A 27,830-nucleotide genomic window follows, 5' to 3' on the forward strand; every position below is an offset into this window, starting at 1 on the left:
CTCCTCTCCCCGCGCCTGGATGGTACGTTCCGGTCCGCCTGGCCCGGCTGCGGTGGATGTTGCTAGAACACACGCGGAGGAAGGAAGAGACGCAGGCAGGCTGCGGTGACCCAAGCGTCTGCTCCTGCCTCAGGGACCCCTTCCCCGAGAGACGGCACCATGACCCAGGGAAAGGTACCGGCATCTCCCCCGCCTGCACCATCCTCCATCCTCAGGCTTCCCGGCTCCCCGCCATCCTAAGCAAGCTCTCTGGACCACTATAAGCATCCTCCCCTGGCTCTCGTGCGGAGGTCCTCTGCGGCCCTTGCTGAAGTCAGAGGACCAAAAGGCCCATTGCAAGGAATGGGTCAGGGCCTCCTCCTGCCCACCAGGCTCACCTCTCCTCCCCTGTCTCCCTCTCACCCCTTGCTTTGACATCACAGAACCCTGCACAGACACCAGCCCCCCTTGAGGAGTCAGCTGGGGTGTCCGTGTGTCCGTGCGTGTCCGTGTGTGCTCACCAGGGTGAGCCTTGAGGGGCCGTCCCTATCCAGCATCCCCTCCTGGTCCAGTCGCCACCCAGACATGAGCTCATCTTCCGTGCCCTCCACAGAAACAACCCCCCAACCCAACTCCCTGTCGTTATTCCAGATCTGGATACATCCTGCTACATCCTCTGTGGTTGGGAGTTACTATGGCAACCATGCATAAGGATGCTCTAATTTTTGTTTTGGTTTTGGCAGGGCCGGGACTAGATGGGCCCAGATAAAATGGCTTCTCTTTTTTTCCAGTTCTAGACCTGAAATGCTGGGGCAAGACTTGGCTGGCCTAGCAGGGTTATGTAACACAACGGCCTGTGGAATTATACAACAGCCAGGCCTGGGGCAAAGGAGGGGGTTCTCTGGTCTTCTGTTTGGGGATGCTAAGGACCGAGCTGAGAACACAGAGGGGAACCTCCCTTACACGCCCCCTCTTTTTCCTGAGGTGCACATCAGAGCCAATGGCAGCTTTCCCTGGGCTCCCAGACCCTCCTGTCCCTGTTCTTAAGCTCATCAGGCTCAGAATGATGTCACGGGGGATGCCAGCCCCACTTGGGAATGTGGATGTGTGTATGGGGAGTAAGGCCCGGGAGCCCCTCGGTGCCGGAGTGCCAGGGTGGGGGCTGGTGAAGAAGACCAGCTTGGCTGATGGCAGAAGTGACCATCCTTTTCCCAGACAGGAGCCCTGGGTCTGGGCTCAGAGGACCTTGGTTCTGGGTTTTCCTGGGAATGACCCTGCTGGTCTGGGTGATCATGGAGGTTAGAGAGTGGGAGGGAAGCAGATGAGCCAGGGCTCCATTCCCACGGTCCTAGGCTTGGAGGCCCTTCCCTAAGGAGGTTGGCGGGTGTGCACCGGGGTGAAAATGAAAGCTCCCCTCTCTCCTTTTCCTCCCCCTCCACTCCCCGCCCCTCCCTCCACCCAGCACCTTGCTGGCCCTGCTTCCTGTCCTGGGCTGAGTGTATCACCCTCGCCTCCTCTGTCACTCACCCCAACTTGCTCACAGACTTTCCAGTGATGCAGTAGACCCTCCAATGGTCCTCAGGGCTGAATGAGAGTGGAGGTCTGGTGCTTGCCCAGCTCTGGGCTGCCTCAGCTAGACACACCCTGAAACCTTCCTTAGTAGCCCCTCAGGTTTAACACATTTTTAAAAAAGATTTTATTTAGTTATTTTTAGAAAGAAGGGAAAGAGGGAGAAAGAGAGGGAGGGAAACATCAATGTGTGGCTACTTCTCATGTGCCCCCCACAGAGGATCTGGCCCGAAATCCAGGTATGTGCCCCCACTGGGAATCAAACCTGTGACCCTTTGGTTCACAAGCCAGCGTGCAATCCACTGAGCCACACCAGCCAGGGTGTTTAACACATTCTTTTTTAGAGGGAGACCTAAAGCCTGCTTTTTTGAGGTTCAGTTCTTTTGCTGCTGTTTCAGTTTTCATACCATCCCTCCACGCCAATCTCCCCTTCTCTGGCAGTGCCATTCAGGCCCTCACAGCTCATGGGCTCCCTCCAAACTTAGATGTGTACACTGTGGGGCAGGAGACCCATCCGAGTGTAAATGGACTTGAGTTTTCAACCTGCCACGGGTGCATTTCCCTCTGGGCCTCAGCTGCCTCATCTGTAAAGTGAAGGAAGGGGCTGAACTGGATGGCTTCTGAGATCCCTTCCAGCAGTGACATCCTGTGATCCTGCTCCGGTGGGGGGGAGAGGCTGAGAATCCACTAGGACAGGGCCAGGGCAGGACCCTCCGCTGGGGCTCTGTCCTTCTTCCACCCTGCAGTCCCCATTCCTCTCCCTCCTTTCTCCCTCCCCTCCACCTCCACCCCCACCCCAGCCTTTATTTTTCCTGCTCGCTCATCCCCACGCTCCTCTGTCCTCTCCAGCCCAGCAAGAGGAGGCCGGTGCCAGGGGACAGTGCTCCCTGGGCTCTGCAGCCCAGTGGGCCACGCGTGGCTCTGTGACCTTAGATGGGTCAATCTTCTCTCTGTTCCCCAGGTCCCTCATTTTAAAACAGAGATGAAAATGCAATTAGTAAGGTAGCAAGCAGGGGATTTACATGAGAGAACCTTTTGTTCAATACTTTTGAGAGCCTACTATGTGCCAGGCCTCTCCTTGGACCCCAGAGGGGTCCCCAGTGGGTCCATACAAACCCGGTCCCAGCCCCAGAAATGGTGACCCCACTGATGGGGGCCCTCCTAGGAACATTCTTCTTTCTCGGTTCTCATCCCAGCTCCAGAGTGTTCCTGGCCAGCCCTGACGCCCCCAGAGCTCGGTTCTCCCATCTATGAAATGGGGAGGGTCCCCCCAGCTTTATTGGGGTATAAGAGACAAATATAGATTGTGTATATCTAAGGCATACAATTCAATGTTTCGTCAAACACGCACACTGTGAAACGACCACCCCGATAAGCTGTTCAGCACATCCGTCCCTCGACACGGTTTCCTCTCCTTGTGTGGCAGGCACAGTTGGACCTCTCGGCAGGTGGGAGTGCACCGCACAGCACAGCACTGTCAACTGCAGTCGCTGTGCTGGACACTAGATCCCCAAAACTTTTTTGTCTTGTGTGATTGAAACTTTGTGCCCTCTGACTGACATCTCCCGATTTCCCGCATCCCCCAGCCCCTGGCAACCAGTGTTCTCTCTCTGCTTCTCTGACCTTGACCTTTTTAGAGCCCACACAGTGAGGTCATGCCGTTTTTATCCTTCTGTGTCTGTCTTATTTCACTCAGCACAATGTCCCCCCAGTTCACCCAAGTTGTCACATATGGAAGGATTTCCTTCTCTTTTAGGGCTGAATAATATTTCATATGTATATGTATATATGTATATGTATACACATACATATACATATATACATACACCACAAAAATAGGAAGATTCTTGTCTGTACCCCCACTCTTCCTGGTGCGGGTGACAAAGTACCCATAAAACGTCCAAAATTGAAGGAGAGGTTTGCTCAGGGGGCTTTGGAAGGCATCCTTTCCCTGGTAACCACCCCTCTCTGCCTCTGCTGCACAGGTCTCCGTGGCTAACAAGGCCCCCAGCACCGAGGGGCAGCAGCAGGCCAATGGTGAGAAGAAGGAGGCTCCAGCAGTGCCCTCGGCCCCGCCCTCCTATGAAGAGGCCACTTCTGGGGAGGGGCTGAAGGCGGGGGCCTTCCCCGCCGCCCCTCCAGCTGTGCCTCTCCACCCCAGCTGGGCCTACGTGGACCCTAGTAAGTCTCTCAGCTGCTGGAGGCTGGAGCCTCAGGCGGAGTGGTGGGCTCCCATGGAAAAGCAGGGGAAGAGGGAGCTGCCCAGAAACAGATGCACTGCATGGTTGTCGAATGAGGCTCTGGGGTCAAACTTGGCATTCGTAGGACTGTTCTGAGGGTGGGCCCAGGAGGACTGCACGAAAAGGGAGGCGTGCGATGTCTGCCGTCAGAGTGCTCTTGGGTGGAGACAAGGGGATTTTTCAGTTCGCCGCACTAAGGCAGAGCGGGCAGATGCAGGGAGAAAAACCAGGGGCAGGTCTAGCAAGAAGGGGCAGGATGACGCTGCAGCAGGCCGTGGCCTCAGCCAAGCCTGGCTGCTGGTGAGGGGGTACGGCACGTGCACTTGTTAGCTGATGTGAAACCTTAGGGGGGGACATCACCATGGAGACGCCAGGAGTGTTGGGGGCCAGGGGCATGAGGATCCACTTCACCCATCATTCTCCTATCTCTCCTCTGTTCCCTAGACCGTTGCTGGGGCATGGTGTGGGCAGGTGTGTGGGCGCTGGCCTCGGCACCCCTCACAACCAGGTGGAATTCACCAGGCAGACTCCCCCACTCTCATGCCAGTACCTTGCAGACCAAGTGTTGTAGCCAGTGGGAGCCCCTGTGTCGAGTTGAGCAGCTGTGGGAGCTTTGCCTTGGGGCTGGGATCACAGAAGCCCCCACAAGCTGTAAGGAAAGGCCCCTTGCCTCTTCAGCCTCCTCAGCAGCCCTTCAGTCCTCCTCCCTCACCTTGTCAACCCCCCACCCAGCAGGATTCAGGAAGGAATCCCAGGGACAGCGCCTCAGGCAGCCTCTGCTCCCAGTGAGTGGTCACCATGGTCCACACTGCTCACCACGAACCCCCAGACCTCAGCAGAGCTACTTCACCATGACCAGCCGCATGGCCAGGGATGGTCTGGTGTTTGTGGGAGCCTTCTCACTGCTCAGACGGCCACCGGACTGCCCTCTCTCTTTCTCTCTCCCGCTCTGTGGCCCCGCTATTCGGGCCTTGGTGGGGGGATGCAGGGAGAACTTGAAGGAGAAGTGAAGGTTAAGAAAGTGAGGGTCTCCAGGCCCCAGGTTTGCCACAGGTCCGCCTCTCTCCTCCTTCCTCATTCCCCATATCCCGGTTGCTAGGACGGGCTGCCTTTGAGGAAGTTTTCCACGGAACTGTCAGGGCGGGAAGGTAGGCCATTGCAGTCAACATGTGGCAAACATTTGCTAAATGTTTACCAGGCACTGTGTGCGACACTGAGCTAATTTCCAGGGACGCATTGGTTTTCCCTCACAGAGCTGACTGTGTAGACAAGTGAATGGACAACTACCATGCAGTGAATCAGAGACAGTGATAGTAGCCTGGGCAACTCACCTAAACTGCTTGACAATCAGGGAAGACTTCCTGGAGGAAGGGCTGTCTGCTCTGAGTCCTGAAGGATGGCATGAGCTATCCTGGTAAACAGGCAGGGAAATGAGTTTTCAAGGCTGAAAGAATGGAATGCGCAGAGGCCCAGTAGCAGGAGAACACGTGGCTGAAAAAACAAGTCAGGCTGAAGAAAAGCAGGAGGAAATAATGTGCAGTGGGGCTGGAGGGCTCATGGGAGACTATGGAGACTTTGTTAAGGAACTTGAACTTGAGTAAGAAGCAGTGGGGAGCCATCGAAGAGCTTGAAGCAGAACAGTCATAGTCAGCTTTGAAAGACCAAGACAGAGACTAGTAGAGTGAGTGGGAAGGACATGGAGATCTGACGGGGGCACTGCAGGAGAACTGGATGGACACGTGTGAGGCCTCAGGAATGGCCCAGGCGAGGGGTGCAAGTAGAGGGCAGCACAGTCCCCATCAGAGTCAGAGAGGCATAGACTTTCGCTTTATCTCATTTTGTCCCCATGAGGTGGGTATCTCAGACCGATTTCACAGGCAGGACTTGGAGGAGGCTGGTGATTTGCTCAAGGTCACACGGCTGGTTAGTCTTAGAGGAGGAGCTATGTGTGGGCCTGTTTGACTGTGGAGCCTGAGCTCCTCCGAAAGCCCGAGTTTTGGACCAGCCTGCAAAACTGCGTCCCCACCCACAGCCCCCTTCCTGCCCTGTCCTGGCTTTATTTCCCCTCCAGTCTTCCCCCAGCCCTGGATCCCAGCTGTATCACCAGCAGGTTTGCCCAACCGACTAGTTCCCAGTTTCCACCCCAAGGGCCTCAGAGGGAGCTGGGTCAGGACCTTTGACTCTGGGAGGTGCCAGGAAGTCCTGAGATTATGCCTGTTTCTCTGATTCTTTGCCACAGGGAAGCTAGAATGTCCAGGGAGGCCATCGGGGACACCAGAGGGAAGGGTCCCATTTGTATGGCACAGTTTTGTCCCAAGGGAGCCCCACCCAGGGTGGAGGGAAGGGGAAAGGGGATGACAGTTCATTCCCAGGACTCAGGACAGGACAGACAGAAGCAACAGGGGAGAGAGATCTGGACCTGGAGCGGGAGGTCTGAGAGTGGGGCTGGGGAGAAAGGCTCCGGCCGGCAGGCCCAGAGAGCCCGTCAGCCAGTTCGACCAGAGGCAGCCCTGAGTGGCGGCTGTGGGGGCAGTATTTGCGGGCGTTGGAGCCCTCACGGCCCTCCGTCCCTCCTTGGCCCACCAGGCAGCAGCTCCAGCTATGACAGCGGTTTCCCCACGGGAGACCATGAGCTCTTCACCACCTTCAGCTGGGAGGACCAGAAAGTTCGCCGAGTCTTCATCAGAAAGGTAACTGCCTCTCCCCAACTCTCCAGGATGGGGCCTCGGTGTGGAGAACCCTTTGAAAAGGCCCTCGGCCTGCAGAGGCCAGGTCCCCCCTTCTCCTGCGATGGCAGCTGACAGCACCTGTTCGGTAGTGCCTCCGTAGGCTTCGCCCCACTTGAGCCTTGCTGCTCCTAAGCACATCATCTCTTCTCTCCAGATACTGGGGACCCCTTTGCCTGTGGGCATGGGCTCTGGAACATCTCAGCTCCTTCCAGTGACCCTGAAGAAGGAGGGCGGGGGGCACAGGATGCGGGTCTGGACAGTAGGTTGAGTCACAGGGAAGCTGGGGCTTCTCTGAGCCTCGCTGGGGACTTGAGCCTCTCCCCGGCTTCAAACAAGGTTCCCCAGGCTGAGCAGAAGCCCCTCCCACCCCCAGGTCTACACCATCCTGCTGATCCAGCTGCTGGTGACCCTGGGTATCGTGGCTCTGTTTACCTTCTGGTGAGTTGGCGCTGTAGACCAGCACTTTTAGCGGGTGGAGAGGCCAGGCCTGGGGCGGGCGGACTGAGCCAGACTTCCCTCGGCATGCTTGCCTGGGGAGACTTGTGTGGGCAGTGCAGCCCCTTGTACTGGGGCAGGGGGCGCGCCTTAGACCGTGCCCACGCAGGAGCCCCCCCATCCAGGAGTGGGGTGCACCTGGTGCCGCTGGGTCTCCCTCAGATCCTTGGGCTCCTCACCCAGGCCCTTCTGAGTCCCAGCCTGGGACCGTGGCTGGGGCTTCCCAAACTGCCAGGGGTGCATGCCTCCTTTCTCTAAAGCCCTGTCAACTGAGGCGGGGGAGGCGGTGGTGTGCAGGTGCAGATTTGAACTAGAACTAGAGAACCTAGAGACCAAGGGTAAATTCTTGTTCTTTCTCCCTCCCTCCTCTGCAGTGACCCTGTTAAGGACTATGTCCAGGCTAACCCAGGCTGGTACTGGGCATCTTAGTGAGTATGCCCCGGCCCCCAGGCCCCCATGACCCTCCCCAGAGAACCCTCAGCGCATATAGTGGGAAACCCTGTGCACAGAATGCAAGCCCATGGCCTCTCCCCACCCCAACAGGAACTGTTCTCACAAGTGCGAGGCCAGAAGGGCCCTTCTGGGGGTTTAGGTCTTATGGGCGTGAAGGAGATGCGGATAGGGGTACAGGTTCTATAGTACCTGCACTAGGAGGGAAGGGTGGATCTGGGGCGGGGGCCAAGGAGACTCAGACCTTGGCCCTGAAGGAAAGGGGGAGGGGACACCTTGGCCCACACTAATAATAATGCTGCCACTCTTTTAACATTGTTATTAATGCTTACTAACAGAATTATTAATTATCATTGCTACCACTTACAGAGTGCCTAATAAGGCCTGGGCATTGTTCCGAGCAATGAATTCAATGTATGGTACTGACTTCATTCCTCAAATCTACGGGGTATGATTACCTCGAAAACTAAGGCCCAGAGAGGTTGAGTAATGTGCCCAAGGTCACACAGCTAATGGTGGAGCTGGGATTCAAACCCAGAATTCAGGTTGAGGCTTGCGCTCTTAATCCTTCTGCCTGGAAGACCCCCTTCCTCTCGCACCACACTCAGCTCCCGGTTGTTCTATATTCTTTAAGGAACGTGGCAGGTAACTTGAGAGAAGAAGTTTGACGGTGTAGGTGATTCTGACCCTCTTATCTGGGCAGCGAAGGGGTCATCCTGGACAGCTCTGCTCTCAGCAGACTCCCTCAGCACCTGCTGAGCCCAGCTCTGTGCTGGGGCAGCTGGGGAAGGGTGGTCTGCAAGGGGAGGCAGCGGGCGGCACAAGGCAGCCTGTGAGAAAACGGCACGCTCAGAAAGAGGATGGGGCGAGGGAAGGTGTGAGCCTGGTGCACCGAGCCCTCAGTCCACATCAGGGGTGCGTCTCAAAGGAGGGGCATCGAAGCAACAGCGTGGCAGTGGGACCGCTTTGGTGAATCAGGGACTAGATTGTCAGAGGGCCAGGAGGCTCCAGGCAGGGGAACCCAGGATACCTCAGAGGACAGTGGGAACTGGTTGGGTAGAGGCTCTGAGTGCCTGGCCTAGGAGCTTGCACAGTAGGGCTACCCAGGCCTGTTCCTGGAAAGGGATCAGTTGGTGATGTGGGCTCAGCTCAGAGCCTACAGGACCACCCTGAATCCAGAACAGCGGCAGAGCGGCCGTGAGTTTATACAAGCAGCCGAGGCTGCTGGGAAGGAGACTCCTCTGGCCTCCAGGGCTCCTCGGAGCGGAGTAGTGAAGGGAAGTCTCGGTGAATATGGGGTCCTAGGGGAGGAGACATTCCCCGCAGAGCCTTTCCTAGGGCACGGGAGGGAGGGCCTGTCTGCAGACCAGGCAGGAGGCATGCGTCTTAGGGACCTGGCGGGCACTGTGTGGTAAAGCTAATGAGGCCCGAGGGACTGCCACGCAGGCCAGCTCACGTAGCAGGTTGGCATGGCTCCCAGCACGTCAGCATGGCCTGGCAGCCTCAGGTGTCCCGGGAACTCGGCAGTGGAGAACCCAGGCCTTTTGCCAGACTTTCTGTGGGAGGAGACCCCGTGCCCTGAGCAGATGGGAGGGAGACCCTGTGCCCTGGGCAGATGGGAGCAGGGGGTCAGCCCAGACATGAGCAGGCTTGGAAGTTGGGGCGGAGTCCACCCCACCAAGGGTGGGCATCTGAATCTGGGCCCCGGAGTGGCGAGCTTTATCAGTGTTCCTCCTCAGCCTCTCAAGGCAGAAAACAGAGGCGCTGCACCTCGTCAGGGGTGGGAGGGAGAAAAGAAGTAGAAAGTGGGCGTGGACCATGTGCTTTCTGTGGGGTGTCGCAAAGCCTTCAAGATGCTCAAGAATTCCACCACCTTTTTCTCCAGAAAAGCAGCCAGTGGCTCTGCCCTGCCCTGCCCCTCCTCACCCCTCAACACCATTCACCCTGTACCCCGAATCCACCTCCTGGGCTGAGGCCTATCAGACTCACCCCCTCTGACGTATTAAGCACTTAATAGCAATAAGGGTAAAACAGCTCTTTTTGAAATGTGTGAGGTGCTGTTCTATTTTTCATTCAATCTTATGCCAACCCTACCAAGGCAGATAGTATTGTTATCCACATTTTACAGGTGAGGAAATTGAGGCTCAGAGAAAAGTGATTGCTTCTGAAGCAGCATAGCCACGTCTTTCTAGTTGCGACGCTCGTGCACTTCCCCTCCGTGCTCTGCCACCAGCCCTGCGGCCCAGGTCCCTAAGGGTCCCCAGGGCTGCCCCAGGGCAGGACATGGGAGGGGAGGACCCTGGTTTTAGACCCTCCCCCCCAGCCCCCTACCCCACCCCGAGCCAGCTGCCAGCCTCACTCCTCTGCCCTGACACTCTGTAAACAGACGGTGGCTCCAGTCCAGGCCCTGGGGCCCAGGCCCTGACACAAGCCAGCCTTTCTCTCCCTGCTGCTGTGATTCATTGTCTGCCCCGTGGGATGGCAGCCTTCTAGCACCCCCCCTGCGCACCCCCCCCCCACCCCGCCACAGCTTTCTCCAGGCCCTAGTCATCTCCCTCAGTGATCTCCGGCCTTATTGTCTGATTGCTCCCTCTGAGCCCTGCAGCAGGAAAAAGTGAGGGCTGTGGGGATGGGGGCAGGGGTGTGGAACCAGGCAGAGGAGGGAAAGGTAGAGACCAGAGCACAGGATGGGGAGGGCGTGGGGGGGCCCTGCTCACAGACTCTCCAGGAAGCTGTCAATTCTAGTACAGTAATAACAACTCCCACCCTCAAGTCCTTACTGGTGCCAGGCCCAGGGCTAACTGCTTGATGCGTGTTCTTTCATTCCACCCTCCCCGCAGCCCAGTGAGTTGGTACTAATGTTCTTGTTTCCAGAGGAAGAAACCGGGGCTTTGCAATTAAGTAACTTGTTCAAGGTCACACAATCGCAGCAGCAGAGCTGGGAGCTGGATGTGAGTGTCAGGCCCCAGGGCTGCTCCAGAACCCCCACGTCAGTCCTTCTGTCCTCCTTTCTGGCCGCTTGTCTTGGGGGTTGAGGAGCTATGGACCAGAGAGGAAAGGAGACTGGGCCCTTGGCTTTGGGAGGCTTCCATCGGGGGGGGGGCAGGATGGGCACCCAGGATATGCACAGACAAGGCGTTCTTATCATTGCTGAAGCAACTAAGGACTGGAGTGAGCCCGAAAGGCAGCAGGTGCTGGGGTGGTTCTCGACTAGGGCAGGAGATTCTGTGTCTTTCGTGGATCAGCATGTTCAGCAGCCCTGGCCTTGGCAGTGGGAGCGCCCGTCACAGTGGCCGCAGTCCTGAACCCTGTGGGAGCCACTGCAGAGTGAGAGAGGGTGAAGACGGAGGGCCCTGGTCACCAAGTCCAACGGGCTTGTCTCAGCCCTACGCTCCCTGTCCTTCCGCAGTTCATCCAGGAATATTTAAAGGTCACCCAGCCAGTGCCAGGCCCCGGTTAGAAGGTAGGAATACAAAAGGAGTAAGTCATAGACTCTGCCCCCGGTTTCTTCTGACCTAGGGGTCAGACGAGCAGGCCCATGGGACCGGGGAGTGCAGGCTTCGGCTGAGGTGTGCCCAAGGTGCACGGAGGAAGCCCCTCCAACCCAGACCTCAGGCATCCTTGCAGTGGACCCTTTTAGCAGGAGTAGAGAGGGAGGTGCAGAGGGCGATGAGAGGGGAGAGGGGAGGGGTGGAGTGTGCTGAGGGCTGGGCTGGAGAGGTAGGTGGGGGTGGATCACACAGGGCATGGCCCGGTCTTTGGGAATTTTAAACGGGAGTCTCCTGGTCAGATCTGCCAGTCGCTTGGAGGGTCGGAGGCAGGGCTGGAGGCAGGAGGACCACAGGGAGAAAGGTGGCCCACCAAAGGCCTCGGTAGGAGGACCGACAGGCACAGGTGATTAACCAGGCACGGCAGTGAGAGCCGAGGGTGATGCTGAGGGCTCTGGTTGGGTCATGTGGAGGGTGCCTGTCTTTTGCAATAGGGGTGCAGGAGAAGAGCGGGGAAGAGGGTGAGTTTGGGCCTAACCTGTCGACTTTGGCATGTTTCTGAATAGCCGTGTCTGCCCAGTGAACAATTAGATATTCAGGTCTTAAGCTGAGAAGGAAAACCTAGATCAGGAGCGGAGGTGTGTGTGCTGAGCATTGGCCTCATAGAGGAAGTCCTGTGCATGAGTGAGCCCACGAGGAGGACCGTGAGGGGAGACTCTCCCACAGCTCCCACTCTCCCACTCTCCCTCCTGGAAGGAAGGAGGCATATTCAGAGATACCCTGGAGGAGGTTGAGGAGTGGCCAGAGAGGCCGGAGGGGAGCGAGAGTGTAACACCGCAGAACCAGGGAAACGACAAAGGGAGCGCAGGTTGTGGGAAGTCAGGTCAGATAGAGTCTGGCCAGTGTCCAAGGTCATGGTGACTCGGCGAAGCCAACTCTCATTAAGTGAAGTTGGGGTCGGGTTTGTTGGGGTGGAGCCATGGGGGGAAGTGAGGGAGCCCAGGAGGTTTGGGGATGGAGAAGGACGATCAGGATTGCTGCTGTGGGGGGTGAGTGAGAGAACCAAGGAGGGAGATGGGAAGGATGGCAGGGGCCACCGTGCGAGCCTTCTTGGTGCTGGAGCCCATGCGCTGGTGGCGGCGCCGACCTCAGTAGGTGTGAGCCTGCCCTGCCCGTGGGTCCTCAGTCCTCGTCTCCTACCTCCTGGACTGGCCTCCACCTCCACTGGACTCCAGAAAATCCTCAATTCTCAGTCCCCATCTCTGGGTTGTGCCTGAGCTCCCACCAGTCGCCCGCTGGACATAGCCACATGTTCCAGAAATCTGTGCCACAGAGACTTCCTGTTCGTGCCAGGCACTGGCAGGACAGGACGGGCCCTGCCCCTGCCCCTGCCAGCAGGGTAGACCGACAATAAAGTAACTGACGAGATCCTTGCAGGCAGTGCCAGGGCCGGGGAGGGCCTGAAGGAGGCAGTGTGGGGCTGGGACTCTGGAGCCACCCTGCCTTTGCTGCACCGTAGCTGTATAACCCTGGACGGGTCACCTGACCTCACCGTACCTCAGCTGTGAAGTGGAAAACATGCCTCGTACAGGCGATGTGAGGATTATAGTAGTTCTATCCACAAAGCACTTAGCACTGCCCAGCACATAGGAAACAGTGCGTATGAGCCTTTCCTCTGGAGCAATAAGTGTCCAGGGAGGCCACTTTGGGTTGACTGGGTGGGTAGTCAGCTGGCCCATGGCACCCAGAGGTTTCTAGAAGCAGGCTCATCCCATTCCCCTTCTTCTCCTTTAGAATTAGACGACCGCCCTGCCCACTTTAAGGATGACTGTAGCCTTACCCGGATCCCCATCACCCTATCAGGGGCCCCAGGGAGGGGGGTAGAGGAGCAAGGGCCTGGCTGACTCACCATTCATCTGTTGCTAACAGCGCTGTGTTCTTTGCGACCTACCTGATCCTGGCCTGCTGTACTGGACCCAGGTATGGTGATAGCTTGAGGGGTGACTTGTGGGAACATGAGCCAGATCCTGGACACACTCGTCCCAGTGCTGCCTACCAGCAGCGTGCTGTGCACCCCTCGGAAGGCCCCATCCCTCTCTGGGCTCTGTCATGTAGGCCTGCCCCTTCGTTCTTTGCTTAGTACCTCTGAGTTAGGAGGAGGGTGGACAGACAGGTGGGAGCACATGGAAATGTAGCTGAAGAAAGAGCCTCCAAGAAGTGGGCGTGGGGGTGGGCAGAGACCCCCATCCATGCAGGGTGACCCAGCCTGTGGCTGCTGGTGCCCCCACACTCCTCTGAACTCGGTGGCTTGCCTTTCAGGAGGCATTTCCCCTGGAACCTGATTCTCCTGACCGTCTTTGTAAGTGATCCAGGGTGGCCGGGTGTGGGGGGGAGGTGGCTGGGGAGGAAGGCTGAGTGGGGGTCCATGGAGGGGGGAGGAGGGTGGGTTTCAAGAGCCAGGAAGTGTAGGTTGGGGATGTCTAATGTGAAGTCACAGGGGATGAGGGCGGCTTCTTCCACAAAGACACTCTGCCCTCTTTCCAAGTGGGCCTGGTCTCCCTGCCTCTCCCTGCATCCACTGTCCCTTTGCTGTGATTTTGTTTCCAAGAGGTTTGCATGGGGGATCCCAGAGCTGTGGGTCCTGACGAGTGGGAGAGCTTGGGAAGGGGAGCAGAGAAGGGGAGCAGAGCAGGGCCGCAGATGGAAGAAACGCACAGCTGTGCAAGGCCGGCCAGGGCACTGCTTTGCCAGGCCCGACTCTCAGAAGGAGCTGTGAGAGGGAAGCGGACTCAGACTTGAGGGACCTGTGCCCCGGCGGAGACCCAGGCCAGACCTTGAAGGTGTCTGGGCCCTGAAGTCTGAGTCCTGGGGCACTTCTGCTTTTCCTTTCAGACCCTGTCCATGGCCTACCTCACTGGGATGTTGTCCAGGTAAAGGGGACCAGTGGTGGGGGAAGGACCATAGGGAATAGATTCGGGCAGGCAGGAAGCTTGGCCTCGAGCCCTCTCCCCACACACTGTGCTGGACGGCACCCCGGGGGGCCTGGCTCTGTTGGGTTCGAGGGATAGAGAAGACCCAGGTGGCTCCTGTTGGGCTGTAGCTTAGAAGACCCCAGGCTTGTGATCACAGACGTTCCCACCTCCAGGCAGCAGCACAAACCCCTCTCCACCCCCACTCCCGCCTCTTCAAGATCCTTCTAACGGGATTTCAAGTCTAAGGTGTGGGAGAGGGCAGGGCCCAGGAGAAAGGCCGGAGAAGCAGGGACAGGGAGGACCCTGGGAAAGGGGAGGAGAGGGTGGGGGCGGGAGGTCAGGGGACCGGGTCCTGACACCCTGCTGGAAACTGAGCCCCGGCCTGTGGCCCTGCAGCTACTACAACACCACCTCCGTGCTGCTGTGCCTCGGCATCACGGCCCTCGTCTGCCTCTCCGTCACTGTCTTCAGCTTCCAGACCAAGGTCAGCTCCGGGGCCTGTGGGCTGTACCTGGGGGGCCCACCTGGGGGAGGTGAGGGGAAGCAGCGCTGGGTCCTGGGGGGAGCACTAGCGGTGCCTGCTGGAAGGGCCTCAGCCGGCCGCTGACACCTGCCCCGCCCTTGCAGTTTGACTTCACCTCCTGCCAGGGCGCGCTCTTCGTACTGCTCATGACTCTCTTCTTCAGTGGACTCATCCTGGCCATCCTCCTGCCCTTTCAATATGTGAGTCTGGGAGCTCCCGGAGGGCCCCATGGGAGGGAGGGAGGGGGGCCTGCTGACCAGAGGGCGCTGTTTCCTCCCACACCCTCCAGGGAGAGCCCAGAGCCAAAGGCTCACAGCCTGCCATCCTGTCCGGCCCCTCCTGGCACCTGCCCCGGCCTCGTTGGCAGTGTAAGGGAACCAACAAGGAGGCCTTTCTCAGCAGGCCTGGGCACCTGCCTGCTCCATGAGCCACATCCGGCTTCACCTTTCCCATCCTCCCTCTAGGGGGGAGGTGAGGCTGCAGGGGAATGTGCCACAGAGCATGTAAACGGCTGCAGGGGAGGGAGCTCTGGAGCTGCTGGGCACGACCAGACCCAGCGGGGCCCTAAGGAAGGGCCTCCCGGGGCCCTTGGGGGACCAGCCAAGCCCAGAGGGGCAGACTCTGGGCAGCCAGGCAGGTGTGGACTGGGCAGGTGGTCTGAGCCACCCTCCCCAACTGGAGCATCCATGGGACCAGCAGAATCTCAGCTCTTTCACAAGTGCCCAGCCTGCCCTGGGAAACCCACCCAGGACTTACCTGGGCTCAGTGACCCATTTTAGGTACTAAGGCCACTGCAGGTGGAAAAGGGAGCAGATGGAGGGCATCACAAGAGGGGTTTGAGGTTCCAATCCTGGGAACCCAAGAGATGAAGCTCAAAGTTACTGGACCCTGCTGGAGTGCTCAGTGCTTACACCCGCCCCTGCTCCTCTTAGTACTGGGTCCCCAACTGCTCCTCTACCAACTTGGGATCCGCAGTCCTCACCCCGCATTTCCCCACCCATCCTGCTGAGCCCCACCCCCAGGGCATCGCTCCCACTCCAAGTCAGCTGCATTGGTTCTGGCATTTCCCTGGCTCTTCCCAGGATCCGGTTGATGAAGGGAGGGGCCGGAGCTGGCCTGGGCCTCTGTGTGTCTAGGATGGTGGGGGAGGAGGGCTGTACAGGCAGGTGCCCCAGAGCTTCAAAGAACCCTTTATTGCCTTAGGTCAGTCTGCTGGGATGCCTTGTGTTTCCAGGAACCTTGTGGGGACAGGACCTACAAAGGGCCCAGCTGGTGTGGTACCTCTAACTAGGCACCCTGGGGGATGCTGAGGTTGGGAAGGAGCGCTGCTCCGGCCTCTGCAGGAAACCTTGTCAGCCACGGCTGGCAGGAATTCCAGATGGCCCCCACCCCACCCACCCTGAGTTCAAGTCTTCGTCCTCTTCCACCTGAGCCCCTTACTGGCACAGGCAGAGCCTGGGAACTCCCCACAGAGGGACAGACAGACCCTGTGCAGGACAGGCAGGAAGGAGCACCCTTGGGCCAGCCCCGGGCTGGGAGAATGGCAGGGCCCCAGTGGGAAGGGCCACTCTGGTGCCACCTGAGCCTGGGGCTGTGTGTGAAGGGAGCAAGTGCTGGTCAGGTTGGGTGCTCCCCTGCGAGGGCCCCCATGTCGCTCTTACCCTGGGGGTCCCCTACCTGCCCTGAACACACAGAGAATCAGGGGTCCCTGCTGGGGTCCTGGAGTTTCTTAGGGACTGCTGGGGAGGGGTAGGGTAGGGGTGGGACCTTCCCACTGGGAAGGTGGGTCCCACAGCCCCCATTCTCCGGACTGAGCAGTCCCCCCTGCTCTCTGCCCCATGGCCCCTCTGCTGTCCCTAAGCCCATTGCCATCTGCCCCACAGGTGCCCTGGCTCCACGCAGTGTATGCCGTGCTGGGAGCAGGCGTGTTTACATTGGTAAGTGTGTATGGCTCCCAGGGGGCGGCCCTCTCAGCCTCTGATCATCTCCCCAGGCCTCTACTGCCTCTGCCTTCCACGTAGGCAGGCTTCCCTGAACCCTTCTGAAGCAGCCGGGGCAGGGCAAGGCTCAACGCTAAGGTCAAGGAAGTCTCTCTGGTGTCCAAGGCAGACCAGCCGGAAAGTGAAGGTGTCCTGGCCATGTGGATGGAGTTAGCTGTTGCTCTCCTAGGGGTAATCTGGGGGGCTCCCTTGGAGCCAAGGAGATTCCTATACCCTGCGAGAGAGATGCACTTAGATTGAGCTTGGCCTTGGCTGTTCCACCGAACTGAGAGTGCTGATGATGTTGATTGCCATTCTGATAACAATAACAGCTAATATTTATTGAGCACTTGCTCCCTCCATCTCCAAGTCTCTCCAGTTGCACCTCATCCTCACCATAACTCTGTAAAATAGGTTCTGTTGTTATCAAATTAAGATGAGGAACCCAGACCTAGCGGATGTGGCTCAGTAGGTTGGAGCATTGTTCTGTAAACGAAATGGTGGCGTGTTCAATTCCCAGTTAGGGCACATGCCCAGGTGGTGGGTGGGTTCAATCCCCAGTTGGGTGAGGATAAAAAAAAGGAGGAACCTGAAGCTCAGAGATGTTGAATAACTTGTCCAAGGTCATCCAGCTTTCAAGGAAGTAGTAGGGCCAGACTGGGGAGTAGATGGTCTGGGTCTGGAGCCCCACTGACTGCCCAGTGGGGAGTGGAGTGGGTGGCTGGGAGCAGATGCCTAGGGGACAGTAGGTGACCGGGGTAGACGTTTTCTGGGAGCAACCCAGCAGAGACCCTTTGCTCAGATGGGCTCCGAGCATGAATGTGATGGTGCTCCAGGACCCATGGGGGGGACAGTGGTGACACCGTGAGGATGGGGGATGGAATCCAAGGTAAACATCCGCTGCAGTAGGGGAAGCCACCAGACTGTCTCCTTCCCCACTGGAACGTTCAGCTCAACTCACTCGAGCCAGAGTTCTGGGCTTAGTCACAGGTTCCAGAAGCTTGTGGGTGATAGACTGGGGAAACAGGAATGGGGGGCAAGAGGGGGTCAGGCCTATGAGCAGAGGTTTTGGATTGAGATCGAGCCAGGAATAGGGGTGTGGTCAGTTCATTCATTCCCACAGGTCTTTATTGAGCACCTACTATGTGTGATGTGCTGTGCTGTGTGCCCAGGATGCCACGTCACAGCACTCAGTAAATATGTGTGGAACGAGTAAATGACCTCCAGGCTCAGAACCTGAGGAAGGGACTAAAAAGGGATCTAGTGACCCACCAAGCCCCCTTTTTTCAGAGATGAGAAAAACGCTAAAGAAGTTAAATGACTTGTCCCGGGTTCCCTAGCAGGATGACGGCATGTGGACTGAGTGTGGCCTCAGTCAAGACTAGGGTGACCAGGTTATCCTTGTCTCCCCGGGACTGTCCCAGGTTCAGCACTGAAACCCCCGCTTCCTGGGGAACCGCGCGAACCCTGGGCGAACCAGATGGCCCGTCCCCAACAGCACTAACTGCGCTTGGCTGCTGGACAGCGCTCTGCAGGCAGCATGTGTGTGGAGGACAAGTCTAGACCAGGAGGCCGGGGTGGGGAATCTGCAAGGAGGAAACAAAGAGGGAGGGTCACACTGAGGGGCATGCGCCCGCTGGGGCGTCAGAGGGCAGCGGGGCTTTGCCAGGGACAGGTGGAAGGAGAGGGGCAAGTGCAGGCCACACAGGCAGGCGGAGGGCGAGCACAACGCACAGCAGGCGGGGGTGTGCACTCCGCTTCCTGCGGATCCGGTCTCGACAAGTGGGGAGGCTGTCCGCACACACAGGGCTGGACAGGCAGTAATCCATTAAATTTGTTTAGTGATCCCTTGTGTTATTAGAATAATAAAAACAATCCGGACCATCTGTTCCACCCTTTACCTTTTAACAAAGTACTTTCACACCTATTACCTCACTGGATTTCCACCTCAGCCCAAGGAGAGAGGCAGCGCTGGCGTTGTGAGAACTGCTCTCCACACCCGAAGCCCTGGTGCCACACGGAGTCCCGCTGCCACTCAGGGCCACACTTAGGGCAGGACCCGGGTGTCCTGTCCCCCGCTGGTGCCATTTCCAGGGCCCCATGGTCTCTCTCAAAGAGGGCAGCTCCTATTGTCTTCCTTAGAATTGGGGGAGGCCTGGAGGCCTTTCCAGTAACTGCCCCTCCCCTGAATCATCCCTGTTGTCCTCTCTACTGGATTGTCGCCCTCTGCGTAAATCAGGCTCCAGGCTCGTGCTCTCTCCCTCCTTCCCTCCCTCTCCCTTTCTCCCTCCATCTCTCTTCCTCTCTCTCTCTCTCTCTCTCTTGCACACACACTGTCCCCTGCTCTTCACCCTGCTTTATTTCTCTTCACAGCACTTCTCATCCTCTGATGTACTAGACATTTTCCTGATTTGTTTGTTTCTTGTTTGTCTCCTTCCAGCAGAATTTTCATTCCTCGGTGGCAGGGACTTTTGTCGCGTTTGCTTATTGCTCCCTCCCCAGAATAGTGCCCCTCACCCAGTGGGCACCTTTGATGTTGCAGATGGAAGGGGCGAGGGGAGAACTGAAGGTGGGGGTGAGGTGCGGCTGGGTGCTGTCAGGGCTGCAGAGAAAGGCTGCAAGGTTGACCCGAGGGCCGCGTCAGCCTCCTGTGAGTCACGGGAAGGTGGAACCACCGCACCTAGTTACTTGTTAATGTCTCATTAGGACATCAACACACCCAAAGGCCCTGGTTGGGCCCATTTCTCAGGTTATGTAAACAGTGGTCAGGAGCAGGGGATGGGACGCCCCATTGCCCTCAGTTCACTTGAGTCAAAGCAGGGAGGACATGCAGCAGGTCCCACTGGGAGGAGAGAGTTGAGGGGGAGTCTCTGGACTCATTCCCTTCCCTCCTCTCAATTTCAGGTGGACAGGGGCCCTCAGAGGCTGAGTCGCACAAGACCTAAGTTCCCTTGGTCTCTCATGAACTCCCAACTCAGAAGGTCCTTGACCTCAATCTGACCCTCTGTCTAGCTTTAGTTCTGCTCCCCTGAATCTGTGGCTGCCTAGCTCCAACCCACTGGAGAACCAGCTCCCAGCACCCCTGCTCTCCAGCTGCCCATCCTGGCTCCCCTGCCCTGCAGCTAAAAACGTTGCAGCACGCAGCACATCCCCGCCCGCTCACTGTCTCAGGGAGGGTGTGTGACAGAGGTGAAGAGAGGTGTCAAGGAGGAACCTGCCTGTACCTACCAGACCCCTGCTGAGAACCCCCCCACCCCCACCAGCCTGAGCCCTGGAAGAGCTTTGAGAATCAAATGATTTTCTCTCCTAGAGATTGAAGCCTCTCCCCTGAAAGACCCCGCCTTTTCTGAGGGCGGGGCTGCCCAGCGGGACTAGGCTGAGACTGAGGGGTGGGGAGCCCAGGCTTTTTAGGGTCGTGGTCCAGCCTTCAGGACGGGCCCCTCCTAGGGGGAAAGTACCTCAAAGGTGCCCTCCTCCCAGTCCTCACCTCAGTCTCACTTCCTAAAGTGCTAATCCTCAGGACCCTGCCCTTACAACACCCAGACCCAGAGCCCCACTCTGCCCAGCCCTGGGGGTGGGGGACTGAGGGAGAGGGTGACTCACAGGCCCCATGGGAAGCAGGGCCGAGGAGCATCCACCCTGGCAGGGGTAGCACAGGGAGGGGGGAGGCACTGTTCTCATTTTGGGGTGGGGTTCCCCAGAGCGGAGGGGAGGGGCCGGGGGAGGCACAGTCGGAAGGGCCAGAGAAGCCTGTAGAGCTGGAGGAAGCTCCTCAGGTGGCCACACACATTCCACCTAAACCCCATTCAAGGTCTAGTTCATCTTCTGTGACCTTGGGCAAGTTACTCGGCCTCTCTGTGCCTCAGTTGCCTCACCTTCAACACGGGGCAGATAGTAACTCTCACAACGGCTGTGGTAATGATTACATCAGATAATATGTAAAGAGAAAAAAGGAATCAGCCCAGCACCCGAACATGGTGGTTCCTCAGCTGCTGAGGCATCTTGTACACATTGTACACATTAACTTTGTAATTCAGCTCCGGACTTTGGAGCTCAGGGCTCAGATCCAGTCTCTGCCACGTTTTAGCTATGTGGACTGATACAATCATGTGACCTCTCTGTGCTTCCATTTTTCAGTCTTTAAAATGAGATAATAACAGTACCCAGCTCATAGGTTGTTGTAAACTTAAAGTCAATTAATATGTGCAGTACTTAGAAAGTGCCTGGTGCATCATCAGTGGTCAGTGTTACCTGTTAGTAGTAGTCGGTTGCCTAAGGTCAGAGGCAAGATTTGACCCCAGGTCTGTGTGATTCCCAGTCTGTGTTTATTCTTGAGCACCGGGTATACTCGGGCCTTTCTGTGGAGAACCCCCACGGCTCTCCCACGCCCTTTGTACACTGCGGCCCTTCGGTCTTGGGCCAGACTCTCTGGCTTGCGGGCCCGTTGTGGCCTGCTCCCACAGCAGCCCATATAGAGCTGCACACCAGGACCCCAGGCTACGTGCAGCTGTTGGTGTCATTTAAACTGTTGACACCCAGGTCAGTGAAGACAGGAGAAATATGTTCCCTTGGCCCCAGGCAACTAGTGGGCTCCAGGTCTCCACTTAGCACCCCTCCTCCCTCACCCTGACCAGGCCTGCGCCTGGTTGTTTCTTTCCAAAGTCCAGGCTCACTCTCTGGCTCAGGAAGTTGTGGCCTGATCAGGTGGGCCGAGCTCCCTGCACCCCCGGGAAGCCAGCAGTGCTCTTGGCCTTGAGCTCCGTCTGCACAGTTCCTCCCACCTCTCCTATCCTCACACATACTTGTGCACACGCGTGCGCAAGCACCATGCCCTGAAGCAGATTCGCATGGTGGAAAGAGAGTGGTCTTTGGGGTCAGAAGACCTCAGCTGTCCTCTGGGCTGTGGGAAGTGGGCAGGTCACCGAGACTGTCTATGCCTCAGGCTCCTCAGCTGCCTGGCGAACATGACAGCGCCCCTGACACAGAGGCTGATGGTGAGCATCCAGGGACTCTTTTTTTGGTGTGTAACTTAAACCCTCTTTTAAATCTTCATCCGAGGACATGCTTATTGATTTTAGAGAGAAGGGAAGGGAAGGAGGGAAAGAAACATTGATGTGAGGAAGAAATATCGATCGGTTCCTTCTCATGTGCACCCCGACCAGGGACCGAACCATAACCTAGGCGCGTGCCCTGACCTGCAGTCGAACCCGCGACCCTTCTGTTTATGGGAGGACATTCCAATGGAGTCACACTGGCCAGGCCTAACTCTTTTTTTTTTAAATCTTCTAATTACATGTGAATACATGTATTTGCATATTTCATTTTTAAATCATAAATAATATAGGTAAAGCAAACATTTTTTTAACCATGTTTCTCCTGCCTTCCCCGGTGGTAACCACTGTGGTCAATGGCTTCCCAGACCTTTCTCTGTGCGTTTTGGAGATATTTGTGATATCAGCTCCTATGAGATTCATCTCTTAACATAAAAGGGGGTCATCTGATATGGATTTTTTCACAACTTGCTTTTTTCTTGTAATAGCATGTCAGAAACGTTTCTGCCTCAGAACTGCCGCCCACGGCCTGTTCCACCCGGCCCTCGCTGGCGGAGCTCGAGGCGGCTTGCAGTGGTCCGCTCGTAGCCCCACTCCTTCAGCGGACGGCCTCGGCACTCCGCTTTGCGCGCTCCTGCTGGCATTTCTGTAGGGTGGACACGGTCCACGTGTTATCCTTTTTATGTTGATTCAGCACATTGCAAGCCCAGCTTTTTGTATTCACTGCCTGTTTGTTGGTGGCTCTGAGCTGGCGTTTCCTTGGCATGGCTCCCTCTCAGCCTCATCTCTGGGAGAACAGTGGCCTAAGCCTAAGTCCTGGACACAGCAGGGTCAGCCCAAGCGTGTAGCCGGGGGCCCTGGCCAGGTCCAGCACTAGCACGTAGGGTGAACCAGGAGAGTTTGCTTTGGCTCCTCTGCCTCTGTGCATGCCCCTCCCTCCCTGCAAACCCACTGCCCCCTCTCCCCGTCTCTATCAGGATAAGACAGGCAGTCTGGTTCCCACACTAGATAAAGGACTATCAGCAAGTGAGCTGCTCCAAGACTCCTCTCTTCAGATGTGACAACAACATCTGCCTCGAAGGGCGCACTGGGCGGGTGAGATGAGACAAAGGAACGGCGTGTACAAGGACTTTCCTGACATCAGTTAACAGCATCCTAGTCCCGCTCCTGCCTCTGTCCCTATTCCACGAGCCACTCCTGCAGGGTCTCCTCTGCAGCTGGCTGCCCGCTCAGGTACCTGCCATCCTCTTAGGTGTTAGTGGTTAACCCAGTTTTTAGCTGTCAGCCAAGATCTTAGCTGCCAACTAAGGTGCTAACTGTAACCAAGGTGTCTGCTCTCAACCAAGTCCCTAGTTAGCAATGCTCGCCATCACCCAAGGGGATTATTAGTAGGTAACTTTCCCCTGGAGTGAATGCTTGCTCATAATGTAATCTCTGATGAGGTCTTTTGCTTTCACTAGGCTGTTAGTTCTTTGAAGGCCAGTTCCCTAGAACATAATAGATGCTCAATAAATATTGCTGGGACTAGATGAACGAAAAGCCTTCCTTTGACTCACAGGCATGAGGCTGCAGTGATTGGTGGTGCCAGGCAGTGGGACTGAATTTGGGGCAGGCTGTCCCAGAGAGCACCTCACAGACAAGCATCTGTGGCCATTGGCCAAGGGCAGGAGCAATCATTTCGTTTCTCTTTGCTCCAAGAGAAGAGCCAGCTGGCAGCTCCAAGAGGCCTCCCGGGTGAGTGCTCCTTGGAGGAGCCACCCCCAAACCTCCTAAGTTGAGAGATTTATTTTCATAAGCTCCCCCAGGGGTGGCCAGGCTCTGGGCAATCAACCAAGCGAGCTGCTGATTGATAAGCCAGATCAGCAATTTATTAACTTCTGCTGGCAGCTGTGACTGCTCAGCCACCTGTAGCATTGGAGTGGCCCCTCTCCTTGCTCGTTCTCTCTACAGAGGAAAATTTATTTGGGGATCCGAGTCAAGTTCAGAAGGAGCATAGAGCGGAGTGAGCCGACCTAAAGAATAATAGTTGATGCCACACACACTGTTGTGTTTTTACCGTCAAAACCAGGCCCTGGTGCCGACACCGCACTGTCCCACTCTGTAGATGAAGAAGGACCCTGAGGTCAAGTGGGTGACCGCTGCTGAGGGACAGGACCGCACTCAAAGCCAGGAGCTCCAGCTCCAGCCCCTTCTCAGTGCCTCTGAGCTCAGGGAGGCTGCCCTCACAGGCATGGGACCCCCTCAGCCCTGGCCGTGGCTCCCGATTTCCTTGCTATTGAGACCACACAGCTTTCGCAGTAACATTTCTGCCTCCTCCATGAGCCGGAGACACTGGAGGCTCAGCGGCAGCATAGCCTTGTTCTCAAGAGGACGCCTCTCCTTCTGCGGATAAGAACAGTAAAACCACATTCGTAGCTACCATTCATTAAGTGTTTACCATGTGTCAGGCCCCATGCCAGGCGCTTTGCCTGCATTATCTCCCAGGCACAACCACCTCAGGAGGAAAAGATTCATCTCCCTTCTACGGATGCAGACTCACAGGCTCAGAGACTAAATGTTTTGCCCAGGGCCCCATCACTAGTGAGTAGCAGAGCTAAAACTGGAGTCCCACTGGTCTGATGTCCAAGCCCAAGTTCATAATCAGCTCCTAGCTCCCCACCTTTGAGGGTGACATGCCTCGATGTTCCACCTGCTGGAGCTGCTCCCTGATGGAGCCTCCGCCCCGTGCGTACAGGGGCGGGGCAGGGGCAGGGGGGAGCTTTGGCACCAAGGCAGGGATCCTCGCAGGCCTCCACAGGGCCGCACCCAAGGCAGCTCCAAGGAGCCTGGGTCCTGGAATCAGGAAGTCAAGGTTTAGGGTGAAGGGGAGGGATCGGGGCCCCAGCTTTCAGGGAAAAGTGCAAGATTATGGGCAGGTGCCAGGCCCCTCCCCCATCCCCTCACCCCCTGCCTCTGCCACACTGAAGTCCTCACTCGTCACACCACGCCGCCTTCAAAGTCTCACAAACTCCTGCTCATCCTTCAAAGCCAGGCTAAGTGTCACCTCTCCAGGGACACCCTTCTCCTACCCAATGAGCCCTAATTACGACAGGAACTGGGTTTCATTGCAGCCATCTCAGCGGTGAGCCCCCCAGGGCAGGCGTTTGTCTTCCCCATTGTTTCTGCAGCTCTCAGCCAGTCGCTGGCACCAGCCCTTGCCTATGCATATTTATCAGACAATGAATGTCTCAGAGGGCCCAAGGCCCACGGTCCATGCGGTCCATGCACAAGTGACGGAAGAGCCGGGCACAGCCCAGTTAACAAGAATGTGAATGGATTTAAAGAATCCCAAGCCCATGTGGATCAGTGGTTCCTAACCTTTGAGACACTGGTGAAACTTTTTGGCTTCTTTCTTCCAGAAAAGTATGCCATGCCTGTCAAATTTCACACGCTACTTCTTCAGGGGTTCTACTCCATATGCTGGGACCCCAAAGAAAAGCCCTGTGGAGGAGTCACCATAGACAGTGGGAAGGCCTGGTAGGGAGCAGCAGGGTGGCCGAGAGGAGCCGTCTCTGAGGGAATACCTGTTCGTAGTCCAGGAAACCCAGAAGGTGTGCTGGGGAGAGCCTGCTTCCTGGCAGGAGGCACCAACCCCAGGCGCTGTCTGTAAGCAGCAGAATGGTTAAACATGGGGGGCTCAGGAGCAGACCCTGGTTCTAATCCTGGCTTTGCCATTTGTGTAACTTTAGGTATGTACTTAACATCTCTGGGCTGTGGTTTTCTTTGGGAATAATAGAATCCCTACTCAGTAGGCGTATTATTCGGATTAAACAGGCTAATGTCTGTAAGGCGCCTAATACGTGTCCATTCCCTGCTTGATATTACTTGAAGCATTTGTTTATCTTCTAACTAAGAACAAGCCCTGAGGGAATGACAAAAAGACTAGGACTGAGCTTGAAGAGCCTTTCAGGTCCCCTCCTCCAGGAAGCCTTCCCTGACTCCCTGCCACACTCACACAGGGTCAGGTTCCTTGTGATTAGAACTCTGTGCTTTGGTTACATTCAACTAACAATTACTTCCCACTAGACTTGAAGGTCTGTGAGGTAAGGGGTCTTAATCTGTTTGTTCTTTGCTGTATCTGTGTGTCTTGCACATAATAGATGCTCAGTTAATAGGTGTCAAATTAGAGACCGAAAGTGCTGGGAAAGTTCCAGATTCTGGGCTGTCACAAAAGGGTCACTGAGCAGTCAGGCAGACAGCAGGTGATGGTAACCAAATCGGGGGTGGGCCTGGGTGGGGACACTGGGCCTCCTGACCAGTGCCACAGTGACTAAACCGTCTGATTTCTCCTGTCTCCTCCCCTTCCCTCAGTTCCTGGCATTTGACACTCAGTTGCTGATGGGAAACCGACGCCACTCACTGAGCCCCGAGGAGTACATTTTTGGAGCTCTCAGCATCTACCTAGACATCATCTACATCTTCACCTTCCTCCTGCAGATTTTCGGCACCAACCGGGAATGAGGACCCCTCCCCACCGCCCTTTCCTTCAGAGAATGCCCCCCTGCCGGCCCTCTGACCCTGCCTTGCTCCCGTAGCCCAGATATAAACTAGCTGACAGCCCAGCCCAGCCCATGGCCAGCCTGCTCACTCCCTCAATCTGTCCCTCATCCTCACCCTCCGTAGCTGCGTCTGTGCCATCAGGGGCCCTGTGGAACTGAGGTCGTGCGGTGCCCTGTGCCACCCCTTCCCCCAGTAACACCTCCCAAACTGGACAGTCGAGGCAGAGGTTCCTTTGGGTTTGAAGACCCAAGGGACAAGTGGGAGGAGACCAGCAGGATTTTAGATATGGGAAGGGGGACCCCAGGAAGCCTGGCTGAGGCCTGCTCCCCCCCATCAAGATTCCTCCTAAGGCTGCCACAGCTGTGTGACCCTGGGGCACACTGTCCTATGTCCAGTCCACCGTCCTCTCTTTCCTTCCAGGTCAGGCTTTGTAAGGGAGGGGTGGGGAATGGCGGGGAGATAAGGGGAGGGTGCTCTGCAGGGTGGCTGCCCCAGGCTGGCCTCTGCTCTCAGCTCTGGGACTAATGGCTTATTCTAGGGACTGGAACCCCAGGGCCAGGAGCACCCAGAAGGACGTAGGAAGGCAGTGCCACCTACCCTCCTTGATCATGACAGAGCACTGTTGAGGCAGGAGGCCCTGCTCTTAAGCGGGGGCCTTCCCTGGGGCTCCAGGGGAGTGAGCACGAGACAGACAGCTGGGAGGTATGGGCTCTGCAGTGCCACCACTCACCCTGGCTGTGTCCCCTGGTTAGGCCTGGGGGGTGGCAGGACTGAGCCTGTTCCTCTCACCCTCTTCTCTGGCCCCACGGGATGCTCCCACAGGCCTGAGCCTGGGTGCTGGCACCCTGGAAGACTAGATGTTCTCAGGGAGGGGGGTTATTCTAACTGAGCCAGCGCCAACTGGAGGGAATCCTACCTGCCCCCGGCTCTTTCCCAAGGCCTTTCTGCACATCTTATTTCTTCAACCCTCCCTATCTAATGCCATTTGCTGGTTTACCCCTAGCCAGGCCTCCGGAGGCCTCAGTTGGCTGTGCCTAGGCCCCTTTCCTAGCTTCTCTGGCCACTCAGCACAGAGTTCCTAAGCCCCCTCCATTCCTTATCTCCTCATCTCTCTAATTTGGAAGCTATCCAGCCAGAGCCAGTCCCTTCAGCTGGCCCTTGTGATGAGGCCAGGTCTCCTTATCAGCCTCCAGGCAGCTGAGATCTCAGGCAAGGGGCCCCCCACTTGGGGGAAGCCTTTAGCCAGCATAGCCAGCACGTGCTAGCAGCCGACTCCCGGCCAGTGGAAAGTTACTGGGTGGGGTCAGGGAGGTTCAGAGCAGATTCCTCTGTGTCCAGGTACCTCTCCCACTCCTGTGTTGGGGGACCTGCTTACACTGGGAGATGGTGACTAGGTATGCTGTCTGTGTTCCCAACCCCTCCCTCCCCAACTTTCCTATTTTCAACTTTCAAGAACACTCACACAGGCTCTGGCCTGATAGCTTAGTGGGTTAGAGAGTTGTCCCGATATGCCCAGATTGCCGGTTTAATCCCCAGTCAGGGTGCATACGAGAATCAACCAATGAATGCATCGATAAGTGGAACTCCAAATCAAGGTTTCTCTCTGACTCTCTCTCTTCCTTTTTTTCTCTCTCTCAAATAAATAAAATTAAATAAAATAAATATTGCTGAAGGATTTAAAGTTTCCATCTTGGGTATTTGAAGAGATGGGCAGAGAAGTGGTAGTGGTGTTTGTGTGTGAGGTGAAGGTAATTGTGAGCATGGGTGCGATGCCTACTGTGTGTCGTCCTCAATGAGTCAGTCCCTTTCAACAATC

The 27,830-nt window shown here is 56.8% G+C and overlaps 1 protein-coding gene across 1 annotated transcript; it reads left to right on the forward strand.

The window, feature by feature from the left end:
* On the forward strand, window positions 1–27,603 carry FAIM2 (Fas apoptotic inhibitory molecule 2). Its single transcript, XM_037030980.1, has 12 exons — window positions 1–174; window positions 3,534–3,729; window positions 6,375–6,478; window positions 6,891–6,955; window positions 7,387–7,440; window positions 12,880–12,930; window positions 13,270–13,309; window positions 13,843–13,880; window positions 14,319–14,406; window positions 14,550–14,645; window positions 16,329–16,382; window positions 25,826–27,603. Exons 1-12 carry the CDS (start codon window positions 160–162, stop codon window positions 25,973–25,975), a joined length of 951 nt encoding a protein of 316 aa, XP_036886875.1. The 5' UTR covers window positions 1–159; the 3' UTR covers window positions 25,976–27,603.
* Window positions 27,604–27,830: the final 227 nt, after the last annotated feature.

The sequence above is a fragment of the Sturnira hondurensis genome, unplaced genomic scaffold, assembly GCF_014824575.4.
Source record: "Sturnira hondurensis isolate 20B ecotype Veracruz unplaced genomic scaffold, ASM1482457v3 Scaffold0020903, whole genome shotgun sequence".
Classification (NCBI taxonomy): Eukaryota; Metazoa; Chordata; class Mammalia; order Chiroptera; family Phyllostomidae; genus Sturnira; species Sturnira hondurensis.